Here is a 15555-nt window from a genome sequence, read left to right on the forward strand (position 1 = left end):
CCTTCTACTCCCCTATAGGGTGCAAATCTATTCTCTGCCCCAATGGATTGGATTGGTCTTCCCTGTTTGGGTCAGTTTCAATGCACGTAAGAGTTGAGTATTTTCTATCTCCAACCTCTTGGTATTGGGAGGGTATTCCAATGTATTGATGTTCTCCCTCCTCCCGTCATGAGCTTCTTTGTGACATACAAATTTACCCCCTTTTGTTTCTTTTCCCATTTCTTTTAGTATTAACCTCTTTTTTTTAGCTCTAGTTGTATATATACTCAACCACTCAGCTACTACTCCCCTCTCTGCACACTACCCCCTCTTTCAACTCTTTACAGTCTGGATTATTCAACCTCATTATCAGCTGAAGCTGCTCTCTTCAAAGTTACCAGTGATCTAGTGATATTTTTTCAGTTCTCATCCTCTACAGCTCTTGATACTGTCTGTCACTGTCATCTCCTTAATATCCTCTCCTCTTCTCTGTAGTGTTCCATGATACTACTGACCACTCTTTCTCATTCTCTTTTGCTGTATCTTCATGAGTCACCCCAGTTAAAAATGAATGACCTCCATGGCTCTTTCCTGGGTCATCTTCTCTTCACTTTCTGTACTGTTAACTTCATGATCACATCAGCTCCTTTGGGTTCCATAGTCCCCCCTGCTGATGATGCTTAGAATTATTCTGCAGCCCAAAGATCTCTCTTGACCTCCAAACTCAGATCTTTCAGTGAGTGTTTGACACCTGAGACAATATGCCCTACAGATATCTGAAACTCAGCATGCCCCAAACTGAACTCTGTATCTTTAGCCACCCCTCTCCCAACTTCCTTCTTTTTGTCAAGGACATCACCATTCTTCTGGTCACCCATGCTGCCAGCCAAAGTTTCATCTTGGACTCGTCACTGTCCCTCAGCTCCCATATCCAGTGTGTGGCCACGTGCTCTTGGTTTTACCTTTATATCATCTGTAAAGATTAAAATTTTGGGGAAGCTGAGGCAGGTAGAAATTAGTTTCTCTCTGCAAGGAGTATTATATTTTTAGAGGTTTATTAAAGGTTAAGGATTAAAGAAATACAGAATAAGAAAACACATGTCTAGGCCCAGAGAGCCCTAGATACAACCTCACCTACATTATCAAAGAGCCGCGTCTGCTTGCAAGCAGAAACAGGAAAGAAGAGCGCAAAAGCCTGTCCAATCAGGTTAAATACCCCTTCTTGATCTTGGCCCAGGTGAGAATTCAGTGAGATTACAAAGCATTTTGGGGAAGTGGAGCAAGGACTTCTGGAGATTGAAGTCCTGGATTCAAGTCTATTTTTACACATCTCTCACATTTGCTCCTTTCTTTCCTCTGACACTGCCACCACCCTGTTGCCGCCCTCATCACTTCATACCTGGGCTGTTATGATGGCCTGTTGGTGGGTCTGCCTGCCCACCTGGCACATCATCCACTCAGCTGCCAAGTTAATTTTCCTAAAGCATCGGTATAATTGGGTTACACTCTCTTCTCTTTCTTCTTCCAGCCTCTCTCATCCAATAAACTCCAGTGGATTTCTATCACCTCCAAGATTAAATGAAATATCTTCTGTTTCACATTCAAAGCCTTTCACAGCCTGGCCCTACCATGTACCCTGCAGTTCATTGATCCTGACCTTCTCAGTGTTTTTCACACAAAACACTCCCATGTCCAGACTCTGGGCATTTTCACTGTACTCTCCATGTCTGCTCTTCCCTTCTCACTTCTACTTCCTCTTTTCCCTGGCCTCCCCAAGTCCTCATTTAAATCTTTTCCTATGAGAAGTCCTTCCTGATCCCCCTCTATATTAGTGCTTTCTGTTGATTTCTTCGTTTATCCTTTATTTATCTTATCTGTACAGAATTGTTTTCTTGTTGTTTCTCATTAGGCTTCTCATTAAGAGCATGGATTTGTCATTTGGCTTTTTATGTATCCCCAGAACTGGCATATAGTAGTTAATAAATGGCTATTGATTTATTGACTATCTTAACAAACCAAATAAAATCAATCCTGATCTCTTTAATTCTCAGGAACTTGAGAGGCAACTTGATCAAGAGGGAAAAAGCCTCAATTGAAAATTAGTCTTAAATTCTAAGTCGGGTCTAGATCTATAAATTGTTTTAGATTTAAGACTTCTTGAAGCCTTAAGATTTCTCTGATCTTGTGATTTTCTGAATTTAATGTAATCAAAGAACTTTGCTAATTAGTACAAAATTACCACTAAATAAAATGTGGTAGATTTTACATGCTTATTTAATTTAACAGACATTTATTAAGTGTCTTTCATTTTCCAGTTCTGGGGACCCAAAACCAAAAAAATGAACCATGGATATATGTGGTGCTGAAAAGCAAAACTGAAGTCATCTCAGGAGAGATTCCCTAATAACATATCTATGCTGCCCCTATCCTCAAGAATAATTCACTTGACTTTTCTATTATGACTAGTTATTGTCCTATATCTTCTCTATGTGACTAAACTCTTTGAAAAAGCAGTCTACAATAGGTGCCTCCACTTCTCCATGAGTGGGAGTAGTGAAGATGAGGAATGACTTCCTGTAAAAAGTATTATCTAAGTTGTTTTTGATGGCAATTAGTGTTTCTAGATAGAACACTCGAAACATCAGAAACAAGCTGCTGAGAAGGAAGAGGAGGCCAGAAAACAAGATTCTCTTTCCCTCTGTTCTTCTTCTCACCTCCTCCTTTACAAGATTCTCTTGTGAACTTGGAAAGATTGGAAGATTTAGACTTCCATTTGTTTTGGTATCAGTAACATCCTGAGGAAAGACAACTTCAGGATTTTACAAGGTGCCCAGTAGAAAGCTTATACCTAAAGAGAATTTTGTGAGGACCCCATGAAGTGACTAAAGGACCAGCCAGGAGCTGAGTTACCCCTTTGACATACATGATTTTTGAGCATGATTCTGTTTTTCCTGGGAATCTGTATTTGTAGGAAAGTGTTCCCCCAGCTTGGAGGAATGTTTTATATCAAAGTTCTTATTATACCACCTTATATATCCAATTAAAAGCTAGTTAAGTCTAGATGTTTAATTGGGTTTTTATTTTTTAATTAATTAGTTTAATTAATTTAGAATGTTTTCCCTTGGTTACATGATTCATATTCTTTCTCTCCCCTTTCTGTAGCCAATGAGCAATTCCACTGGATTTTATATGTATCATCAATCAAGACCTATTTCCATATTATCAACATCCCCAATCATATCCCCATCAATCCATGTGATCAAGCAGTTGTTTTTCATCTGTGTTTCTGCTCCCACAGTTCTTTCTCTGGATGTGGATAGTGTTCTTTCTCATAAGCCCCTCAGAATTGTCCTGGATCATTGCATTGCTGCTAGTAGAGAAATCCATTACATTTGATTGTGCCACAATGTATCTGTCTCTGTGTACAATGTTCTCCTGATTCTGCTCCTTTCATTCTGCATCAATTCCTGGAGGTTGTTCCAGTCCCCATGGAATTCCTCCACTTTATTATTCCTTTGAGCACAATAGTATTCCATCACCAACATATGCCACAATTTGTTCAGCCATTCCCCAATCAAAGGGCATCTCCTCATTGTCCAATTTTTTTTGCCACCATGAAGAGCGCAGCTATAAATATTGGTTAATTGATTTTAATGAATAACGTGGAACATACCAGTAGTGGCTTGTGAGCATCAGTATCAGAGTCTCTCTTGCAAATCCTTCAGCCTAGAATCCATCCAGAAGTTGTAGCAATCCACTGAGGACCTAAACTTTCAGGGCTCCTGAGAGTTGGAATAGTGAACTCAAAGTTATGTCTAGGCCCACATCTGTGTTACATATTAAACCCTTCTGATTTGTAGGGCTGACTGGAAAGGTTCTCCATTTGAGATTATATTGAATTTCTAAAACTTTTGGATCTCCTAAAGAAAAAATTGCATGTTCATCACCTTTTCTGTGTTGGACTGTAATGTAATGGTCAGTTTTCTGGTGAATTTTCTTGCAAGTCAGATCAATCTCTTTGTGAGAACTTTTGTTTCTTTCAATTCTTATATAATCTGTTGTCTACCAGGCATGAGTATTGAAATGAAGAACTGTATCGGTTTTGTGCATCCTTAAGATATAATAGCTCATAAATGTTCTTATTTTTACCTTTACTTTTCAGCAGACATAGAATTCTTGCTTTCTTGTGACATGACACTGAACAGCTTATCTAAGTTCCTTTGGATTGTGGGTCTGTATTTAAAGTTTGCCTACTAACCTAGCAGCCTCAAATGCTTTTGTGATCGTCACATGTATTTGAGGCTTAGCTCTCATCCCTGTTTCCCCACCTCCAGAATGGAGCCTCCTTGGCCTGTTTTTGGATGAGTTTAGATTCTGTTGGGATTGCCCTGCCAGGCGCAAGCTTTCATTGGGGAAATTTCTGGTGCCTTTGGTATAGACCTAGCAGAAATGTATATGGACCATCAAAGTAATAATCTTATGTTGGGATCCTTGCAGAAATATCCATATCCCTTATGGAGATTTTGTCCTCACACAAGTTGGTTGGCCCTGTGTGCTGAATGAATCATAGAGGAGTTTTTGCCCAAAACAATTGGTATATTACTTAGAGGTGATGGAATGACTTCCAGTCGGCCTAGGTCTTTAATCCTCGTGGGAAAAGTCCTGTATGCTTTGAGAATTATGTAGGGGTGTGTAGAGGGAATTTCATCCCCTCCCTCTCCTAGATTGCGGACCCTGGTCCATCCCATTTTCACATGCCAACACTACATGAACATGAATAAGTGTGGGTGGAGCCCAGAGGGGTCTTTTGTGACTCACAAAAGGGTCAGACAAAGAATCCTGCAGGATGAGCTACACGTGGTCAGACTTAGAGTAAGGAAGAGACTTGAAATCTATGCTTTTCTATTTCAAGTGATTATTAATAAACTTTATGGGAAATAAGAACTTGAAGATATTAATTTAAATATAACAGGGACCAAGCTTCTTTTTTTCATTTTTTGTTATTTTCCTTTAAGATTATTCAGAATTAAACTTATTTTATGTGTAGGTAAAGAGTAGAGGCACCTTAGTGGGAAAGGGAGAGGGTAAAGACTCCAGCCACCTGGACCCAGTGCTGATTTGTTGTAGACCTCAGTAACTAACTGAGCCCAGAGCTGGAGAGGGAAGTATCTCTGCCCCCCAGCCCTGGAGCTGGGGGAGGGAGGGTCAGTGTTACTACACAAATAGCAAGGCATCTTAGTTTGGTTTCTTACCTGAATAGTGAATCCCCAGGTTCTTCATTCCTGTGGAGAAAACTCTCAACATTCTTTGAAAAGTCTGTAGTATGTAGTAATCAGGCTTTTCTTGAGAGGGTGGCTTAATTTCCTTTTCCTTCCCCTTCCCCCTTTCTTCATGGTTTTGGTTTGGGGGGGGGGGTAAGTACCAAGATAGGTAGTTGACCTATTAGAACTTTATAAAATTATGTTTATTTGTTCAGTTGCATCATGATATATTTAGAAGCATCAAAGAATGATTATTTCTTGAATGTTTATGAATTATGCCTCCTCCCTGGGAAAGGTGTTAAAAAAGGATAATGTTGAACTTCCCTAAATCACTGGAGTCCTGCATCCAGAAGTTAGGTTTTTGAACTTTGCCAAGCACATTTCACTAGGGTGTTGAGGACAATAAATACTAAAAACTAAGGGCAGAGTGTCAGGGTTGGTCTTGAGAACACTCTGAATAGAGGCTATTAGATATCCATAGTCTTTCAGAGTTATTTTAAGAATCTGAGAGAAGAGAGGAACCTCCATCTGAGGGCCAAACCTGCTGAAGTTGGCGGGTGTTGGGTGAGCACAGAGTCTTTGCTTCAGTGATTTTCAACAGAAATAAAGTTAGGGGAGGGATAGATTTGGGGGGAAGGGAATTAGATACATATGAGTTCTTTTGGGACACATGTGGAATACTGTAGGGATATTCAAGGGGCAGTGTCTAGTTGGCAGTAAGGTGGAAGTGAGTTTGGGTGAGAAATTATAGAGGTCTACACATATATTTAGGTGTAGTCGTCTTCATTTCTACTTTTATGTTGTGCCTGCTAAAGAACATGTTATGAGTAGTAGGGTAGAGATTTGGAGACCATTTGCTTCTTATGCCAGTTAAAATCCTTGGTACATGTGACTGACTTCTTTGGGATAGCACTGTTTAGTTATTTCAGAATTGGAGCTGGAACAAAATCACTTTTGAAAAATAAATCATTGGAATAGATGTGTTGAAGCACAAGTCTTCTTGGGACATTTAGGGTAAATGTAATATTTTTTTCTAACATTAATGGGAACGCTTAAGGGCTGGGTTGGTTTTACTCTTACTAATTCTCATCTGTATTTGGTGATATCCAAAGGAGAGGGTAGAGTGAAAGCCATCTTTCAGTTATTCTTGTGGCATTAAAAAATGTAAATGACAGAGAAATAGGGACTATTCTTTTATTGTCTGGAATATTTCATCAAATTAGTGCTGTTTTAGCCAACATGAAATTTATATAGAAATCACCAGTATTACTCTTTAGACAACTTGATTAAATTTTACTAGTGAGGCGTGGTGGAAAGAGTGCTGACTCTGGAATCACAAGAGGGAGTTTACATATGCAGGCTCTCAAAATACTATGCTGTCTTTCCTCCCCACTCCCAGAGAGCCATCTTTTCTAACAGAATTTTCCCTTGGACTGTCACTTCTGCAGGGAAGCAGAGGAGGCATATTGTCATATCTTTCTTATTTGGGGGGTCAACGTTCTTTTTGGAATGGACAAGTTTCAGTTTTGGAGTGGTTCTTTCATTTACACTGTAATCATCATGCAGATTTGTTTTTCTGGCTTTGCCTACTTAACTTTGTATCTGTTCATGTTTCTTACACTATGTTAATTAATGGTCCATGCCATTTATGTGCCACAATTTATTCTTTCCCCATTTGAAGGGAATGTACTTAGTAGTAGTTCTTTGCTACTATAAAAAGGTTTGCGTAAACACGTGTATATGAATATGGAAGCTAGGTCAAAGGATGTGGATATTTTAGTCACTTTATTTGCATAATTTCAATTTTTTTTTAGAATGGTTAGACCCATTTATGGTTTCACAAACAATATATTAATATACCTGGCTTTCAACAGCCCCTCCAGCATTGGTTGATATATATAACATTGATGTGCAACTGCACACTTATAGATTTCTGTGGGCTCCATATTGAAATACTCCCCCCTTTTCTAGGGGGAGAGCAAAAAGTATCTGTTACTGGGAACAGTTTTTTAAAAAGGTAAAATGAAGAGCAGCTCTTTTTAAAGTCATTCTTCCTTTGCTCTGATAGCAAAGATGTTCTTAACCTAATTATCTGACCTTTGCTTAAATTTTTCTACTAAGTGGGCACTTGAACATCTCATGGCAATCAGAGTGAAGAGCTTCTTTTGAAACAAAGTACTATTAGTGCTTTTTATAATTTAACCCCCCCCCAAATTCCTGAGATGAATTTTAAAGTATTCCTCCTCAGCACTTGTGACAAACTCTTAAGTGCCCCATTTAACAGAGAAACTGGTATATACCCCCTCTGGAGTATGCCTTGCTCCCCAATTCACAGGCCCTGACTAGTGTGTTTACTTCTAACAGTCCCAGTCAGGGGAACAAAGTGAAAGGCAAATACAGAGACATCACAACATGGATGATGGTAACAGAATGTAACATCCCCCATGAGTCCAAGTCACACAGAGTTTCTGGGAAGAGCGGCCATACACAGTGTACACTAGTAGAGAAGCAAACATGTAGGGGAAATGTGGCAACTCATGCCTTTGGCCCTGTCGGACCTCAAAGTTCCCTCCTTGTTTTCTCCTCAGATGTAGCCTCCCTGCTGGGCTGGTCACCTAACGGGGCTCCCTGGGTCCATTCCTCTCTGGAGCTTAGTTCCTGGCGGCCAGAGTCAGCTTTCTTGACTCCCAGAGGTCAGACTCCTCAGAGCTGTTTCCAGCCTTGACCTGACTTCTTCCAGGGCTGGCTCTTTTCTTGATGAGCAGAGCTTGCATGCTTCAGAGCTGGGGCCTGCTTTGACCATATCCCTAGAGAATGCCTTGCTTTTTAGAGAGCCATCGGGTGTGTAGCTGATCCTTGGCTAGCCAGTGGAGCCTGGCTTTAAATCCTTTCATTTTGATCTAAGAATTGCCGACCTTGAAAAGAGCCACGAGGCTCTGTTCCTTCTTTATCCCTCGTGTAAGACATCAACACCTTGGGGTCTATTGCTGGTCCCTTTTTTCTGTGCTTTCATCAGCTGGGCCAGGGAGGGGGTGGTCAGGAACGGCCTGCAGATCTGTCTTCCCTTCCTCCCTTCTACTGACCCTTAGAGAGCTGCTCTCGGTAAAGCTGGAGTATTGCTTAGTGCATTCATTTGGCATTCTTGCTTAAAGGAAATATTGTTTAGTAATCCTGTCAGTTACATGAGACAGTTCCTGTCCTGGCACAGCTTCCCGCGAATGGAGGCCTGGCCCAGAGGCCATTCTTCAGTCGGGTCGTCGAGTATGCAGAATGGCTTCATGGAGGTAGGCAGAGGCTTATTCTCATGGGCCCAAGAGGGCAGCATAAGGAGCAAAACTAGTGGGGAGAGACTGCCAGAGAGTGTTTCCCTCTCAAATCTGTGGGGTTCAGTCGGCTCCAGGCTTGTCTGGGGTTCACTGTGGGACACAGCCACTAGCTCACTGTGCAGATGCCGGATCGGGCCACAGTTAGTAGGTATGGAGGGAGGGATGGCATGTAGGAGCGTCGTGCTTGCTGTCAGATATTTGAAGTGGTCTTGTTTTGAAGAGAAAAGAAATTCACCCTAGATCTAGAAGACAGAACTAGAGTTCAAGGCTCAAAATTGCAGGTAGTCAGGTTTTGGTGTAACATAAGTAAAGACTTGAGTAATTGGAACTGATTCCCGGAACCACCCCGCTTCCTTGGTGGACCAACTTTGTCTTGATCTTGCTCAAGTCCAGGTCTTTCCAAACCCCTGAAGATAGCTCTGCTGCTGCCCTTATTCTCCCCACCCTTTCTCCAGCTCCCCCTGATGATTGTCTTTTCCCTATTAGGGGCTGTCTTGTTTGCTTTTAATTATACCCCCAGCAGTAGGTACGGTGTCTAGCACATACACGAACAGCTAAATGCTCTCTTTGTCTGTCTTTGCAGCATTAACTGCTGCTTCCCTCTACTCCTTCCCATCGTTCAGTCTCTCGGTTGCTCATGTTCCTTATCACATTTAACATTGTGGGCGACTCTGAATCCCTTCATGTGATTTTGTGAAGGGAGCAGCTCTTTGCATTGAAGGGGAAATTCTAATTTATGTGAAGGTGAGTTTAGATTTCTATTTCTATTTCTAAGTATAGCTCAAAGCCTTCTTTTGGCTCTTTCCTCCCTGACTGAAAACATGGATAAGATGGATGAAAAGAAATATATTTTACTTTGGAAAGCACTTTTTAATGTTTGTTTAATAAAACCACCTGGTTTCTACTTTTTGAGTTAGGCTTCAAATCTTTTGAGGCCTGCTTTTCATTTGAGACACACATACAGAGTATATAATAGAAGACTATCACATAAACAAGAAGAAGTTGACAGAAAAAGGGCTATTTAAAAGAGAAGGGGGGACATGGCTTGGTTGGACAATAATTTGATTTTAGGGAGCAATGCTACTTCTAGCTCTCCTTGGGAATACTAATATTTGATTTTTTTTTTTTAAACCCTTACCTTCCGTCTTGGAGTCAATACTGTGTATTGGCTCCAAGGCAGAAGAGGGGTAAGGGCTAGGCAATGGGGGTCAAGTGACTTGCCCAGGGTCACACAGCTGGGAAGTGTCTGAGGTTAGATTTGAGCCTAGGACCTCCTGTCTCTAGGCCTGGCTCTCAATCCACTGAGCTACCCAGCTGACCCCTAATATTTGATTTTTTAAATAACATTTTTTCAGACTTGTTTTAAAGTGAAGATATTTAATATTTTATGCAGAACCACCATTTCATTTCCAACCATAAAATGACATTTTGTGAGTTATTTATCTAGTTATAGTATTTCAATATAATAAAATTTTCATTAAATATTCAGAAATTACAGTGTTCTTACTAGACAAATTACCAAATTTCTTTTGGCCTATACTTGTAGTTCACAAGGTAGATAACACTGAGGTCCTAGAATATATTTTCTTTTTTTTTTAAATTTTATAGTATTTTATTTGATCATTTCCATGCATTTTTCGTTAAAGACAAAGATCATTTTAATTTGATGTAGTCGAAATTATTTTACATTTTGTGACTCTTTCTATGTCTTGCTTGGTTTTAAAGTCTTTCCCCTCCCAAAGGTCTGACATGTATACTATTCTGTGTTTACCCAATTTACTTATGGTTTCCTTCTTTATGTTTAAGTCTTTCACCCATTTTGAATTTATCTTGGTGTAGGGTGTGAGGTGTTGATCAATTCCTAGTCTCTCCCACACTGTCTTCCAATTTTCCCAGCAGTTTTTATCGAATACTGGATTTTTGTCCCAAGACCTGGGATCTTTGGGTTTATCATATACTGTCTTGCTGAGGTCACTTGCCCCCAGTCTATTCCACTGATCCTCCTTTCTGTCTCTTAGCCAGTACCAAATTGTTTTGATGACCACTGCTTTGTAATATAGTTTGAGGTCTGGGACTGCTAGGCCCCCCTCATTAGAATATATTTTCTAAGGAAATAATACTAATAGCCAGCATTTATAGAACCCTTAAAGATTTGCAAAATGCTGAATTGTGTCATTTCATCTGACCTCATAACAACTGCATTTTACAGATGTGGAACTGAGGCAGGCAGGCCACAGTGGATTGACCAAGGCCACATAGCTAAGGCCAGCTTTGAGTCCAGGTCTTCCAGATTTTTCAGTCTAGCACTCTGTGACACAACCTTGAAGTAGTAGTGTAGGCTCCTTGACCTTTTTACATATTCTCTCTGCTTTTATAGTGAATAGAATTTAAGTGGCCACCATGAGTCAGCGGTAACCACAGGTATCCTGGAACGCCTGTTCCCTGAGAGATGGTGTCGTTCTGGGGCCTCGTGGGGTGGGCATCTTCTCCCGTTGTGCCAGTTGCCGCACATGTCTGTGTGCGCCTGGCGATCCCACATGGTATACCTCGCCGCATGCTGCACAGCCTGTTATGGCCTTTTGTAGGTCTTTTCATATTTCGCAGGTACCAGGGCAACCCTGGAACTGTGTGCTCCTTCTGCAGGACTCGATTCCGAATCACTGTTGGCTCTCCGTCCCTGCAGAAAGACCTCTGTTCCAAACCTCATGACTTGGACCACCTTGATTAAGTGGATGCCCTCAGCGCCCTCATCGTTTACAAAATGGTGGAATTGAATTAGCAGCCTGGGGAGGTCCCTGCCAGCTTTAGATCTCTCCTCCTGGGACCTTGCGAGGCTCGCCTTCAGACGTTTGCTCCACTCTGCACACCTTTTGGATTGATCCTTTTGGTGATTTGTAATTTTGAAGAATCGGATCCTTCTTTACAATCGGAGTATGTGGATTAGGGTTTTAGAGCTTCCTTGTAGAGATGTTGGCCAAAGTGGAGCCGGCATTTGGGCCCAGCTCCTGGAACTCCCCTGCCTGGCCTCGCTGCTGTGTGAGAGTGGCTGTGCTCTTGTGGTTGGAGCTCTTTTGGCCGAGGGGCCTCCTCTTCCTGTTCAAGTCTAATTCTTTAGGACTGCCTGTGTGCAGCCCTTGTCCCAGAAGCACACACTGCTTCACCGAGACTGCTCCTGTTCGTCTTCTCTCCGTCTGGTGTTCTTCATTAGGAGGACCCACAGCAACATCTGTAATTTGAGAGAGCCGGGAGCAAGAAGGCCAAGTTCCTTTTCAATAAGGACAGCTATTTTTGTTGAGTTCCTTGGGAATCCAACGTCAGGTTAAACAAAATTATCCATTTTCTTTCAGCCCGCCTAATGAAACTTGGTGAATGGGCACTCATTTATCCTGTGTAGATGAGTAGGCCCATCCCTTACTTGTCAGTGGATTTTATTAGGAGTTTTTTTTCCTCTGTTCACAAATTCAGTGATGTTAGAAGAATGTCATATGCAAATAGCATTGGAGAAACAAACCTTGCCATCAAACAGAAATTTTTCCTTTTGGACTTTACACAGAATATCAGCTGTATACACTAGTATGACGATCATGAACATGAACATATTTCCCTCCTTAATGCTTTATTTAATGCTACTATTGAGCAGATGAGTGAACAAACTCATTTTAGTTGTTACAGCTGGCATAGCCTTCTGGGATTTTGATGTACAAAGAGGAGATGGTTGGCCTTTGAGACTCCATTTTGCTCTGAGGCAAATGATTGTTAAAATTTAGTAATCATAGTGGGATTTTAGATTTTCTACTGCTCTTATTCGAAATTTTCTAATGCTCTTATAATTATAATAATTTTTTTAGGACGTTGTTCATCTCATAGAAAAGTTTTATTGTTTAGCATTCAGATTTTAACCAATAATCAATATTAAGCTACTTCTCCAAGGATATGATTTCTCAGAGGGACATGCGATTCCCTTAAGCAAAAAAATGTGTCTCCATCACCATTATCCCCAGAAAAGAGGGTGCCTTGCCTCTTGCTTATGAAGGGAGTTATGTCCTGTTTCTCTAGCCTGACAGCTTAACCTTAGGATGGCCCCTATTCGAAAATAGACTTAAAATGCTGGTTATTTTGCTGTTACTTTCTCATATTACTACAGTGATAGATCATTCTCAGAAAGAGAGGAGAAAGATGGCCTCTAATTTAAGTTATTGGTGTCTTTTAGGTCACTGCTTTTGTTCTTTTTGTTGTTTGGGTGTTTTGTTTATCTTCTGGCCCCATTATACCTTTCCCCACCCTGGGCTATCATATGTATCTGATTAGTTCTTGCCTCTCTTTTTGGCATCATCTTCAGTGCCGTGAATCCATTCCCGCATAAGCACATATGGCTTCTACTCCATGTGATGGTTCTGCTCTTGTTGTCCATGAGAATAGATCCCTTTATACACTTGGAAAATTCTATTTTACACTGAATTTCACTTATGTATATTTTGAGAATAATTGGCTTAGTTGTACCTCATGCCGGCCGTGTAGGCTTGTTCCTCATTTTTCCATATAATAATGGTATTCTTTTTTCTTTTGACATCTTCCTCTAGTTTTTTGCAAATAAATTTATTCTCTTTAATCTGAATTGTCTTTGATTTCCCTGCTTTTCTTCTTGACACAGGGATGAAATGTTCACTGGCTAAGGCAGCTTCCAAGATCTCTTTTTCAGCTTCCTTGTTGTGATGAGTGTTTTTTTGTCATTTAAACTTATCTAGGACATTGTCATAAAATCAGTCTTTACTTTTCTCCTTTCCCCATTTCCTGCAGGTGATGTTTATCTTTATTTTTAAGGTAATTATGAGCACCCTCTGACTATCACTGCAGAAGCTCTAGGTGTAGCTATAGCTACATGGGACTGAGGGTCATTTGTGTTTTTGATGAATCATGGTTTTGCTGTTCTCTGCTTCTTCTTTTTCTTCTGCCCCTAATTGTTACCTAGTGGTCAGCCAGATTTGAGCATTGCACTCTGCTCTGAATTTCGTTTGGCCTTTGGATAAATGTCATGGGGTCTGCTTATAGTCCCAAGTATGGGATCTTGGCAGCTTTAGGGGATCACGCCAGACCTTGTGCTCTGATGGTCAGACCTTTGAGAAGTCTCAGCAGGCACCATCTTAACATGGTGAGAAAGTGCAGTGAAGAGCGTAGTGAAAGTCAGAATTTTATAGAGTTATCTTGTGCTCAGTTTCCTCTATAATAAGCATACTAAACTTTCATGTTTTTCATAGGAACTGAAACTAAAAGATGAAGAATGTGAGAGGCTTTCGAAAGTTCGAGATCAACTGGGACAAGAATTGGAAGAACTTACAGCTAGTCTGTTTGAGGTTAGCTCCTTTTTAGTTACTCTGTAGAAGAAAACACATATTCTTTTGGTTGTGATGCATGTATTTATTGATAGAGATTTATCCAGGAGGTAAATGTTAATAATTTAGATTAGTAGAGATGCATCATTTTTTTAATCCAGTAGACTGGAAGCTATAATGTAATCTGGTAAACTTCTATACTTCACAAGATTTGTAGTGTTATCTGGGTATACTCTCTCTACAGCAGCAAATCACCATCCTTAGCTACATTAGTGGACCATGATGAGTTGTTATGACCAAAAAATGCATCACCTCTTGCTCAGCCATCTGGTAATGAGCCTTTCTGGATTTAGCCAGACGTGTCCTCAGACAGCAAACATCCACTACAATGCCAAGCTTGTATTTGTTGCCTTTCCAACTTTGGAAACATGGGTACAGCCTTTGGGAAGCTCAGGAACATCTCCATGCCATCTTATTAGAGAAAACCTATTAGCACTTTTGTAAAGGATTAACCTGGCATAATTCTGGAAAAAAGACATGTTGTCACAAGGTTGTTTGGCCTTCACAAGTAAAATAGGTGGCTACCTGGATGGTACCACCAGACTTAAAAACGCTTCTGTCTTCTCCTTTAACCTAGCATGGTGATTCAAAATCACAGTATTAGAGAGGTTGCCTTAGGAACAGGTATTGTGCCTGTAGTCAGTATCTTGTCATTTTAGCATGAATTAGTTTATCATTGTCTTGATAGTTACTGAGTGTCATGGAATAATACCATTTTCTCAGGAAAGATTGCACATCATTTTTATTTTTAAAACAACAACAAACCAGCCAGGTTGAGAGACATTCCTTCTTTCTGAAGGGCTTTAAAGAATTTAAATGTCTTATCTACATCAACAAACTGAGAGAGAAAGCAGTAGGTACAAAAGAATCCAGATAACCAACAAATCTAGATTTGTCCACAATGCCTGAATTTAATTATCTTGTCGTAATACCCAGTGCCACTTAGATTAGACTGACTTTTAATTTTTTGTTTACCAATTGCATATAATAACAAATCTTCACATAAGTTTTCCAAAGTTATATGATTGAAATTGTTTCCCTCCCTTCTTTTCTCCCCCCTCCTGGAGCTGGCAAGCAATCCAGTCTGGGTTATATGTGTATTTTCATGCAAAACATATTTCCATATTATTCATTTTTGTAAGTGACTAATCTTATAAAAGCCCACAACATATACCCAAATAAACAAGTGGAAAATCATTTGCTTTCAGCATTCTAACTCCAAAAGTTCTTTCTCTGAAGTAAGCCGACTTTAACAGTTGAATAGTATTTTCCCAGACTTTAGGGGCATACAATCTGTGGACAAGTAGCAAAAGATAGTTTTACAGTAGAGGTTCTTTAAGCCATGCTGTCTTCTGTCATAGAAGCAAGTCTCTGAAAGAAAAGATGAGATAGGCAAGTAAATTAAATGAGAAGGGAGAGGTTTAGAGGGAGGCCTGTGTACTAGTAAGACTTTTATAAAAAGAGCAGGCATCAGAGGCAGTTAGGTGGAGCGGTGAAATGAAAGCTAGGCATAGAGACAGGAGGTCCTGGGTTCAAATTTGATCTCAGACACTTCTTAGCTATGTGACTGAGCAAGTCACTTAACTCCTCTTATATAGC

General features: G+C 40.4%; 1 protein-coding gene across 6 annotated transcripts in view; it reads left to right on the forward strand.

Annotated features, from left to right (window-relative positions):
• The window catches only part of RAB3IP (RAB3A interacting protein), a 104020-nt gene that overhangs the window by 74975 nt on the left and 13490 nt on the right, over positions 1 to 15555 (forward strand). For all 6 annotated transcript variants that reach the window (XM_056798455.1, XM_007503032.3, XM_007503034.2 and 3 more), the window contains one exon: positions 13822 to 13917. In XM_056798455.1, coding sequence (XP_056654433.1) covers positions 13822 to 13917 — 96 coding nt within the window. The remainder of the gene's footprint in view (positions 1 to 13821; positions 13918 to 15555) is intronic.

This window comes from Monodelphis domestica, chromosome 5 (genome assembly GCF_027887165.1).
Source record: "Monodelphis domestica isolate mMonDom1 chromosome 5, mMonDom1.pri, whole genome shotgun sequence".
Lineage (NCBI taxonomy): Eukaryota > Metazoa > Chordata > Mammalia > Didelphimorphia > Didelphidae > Monodelphis > Monodelphis domestica.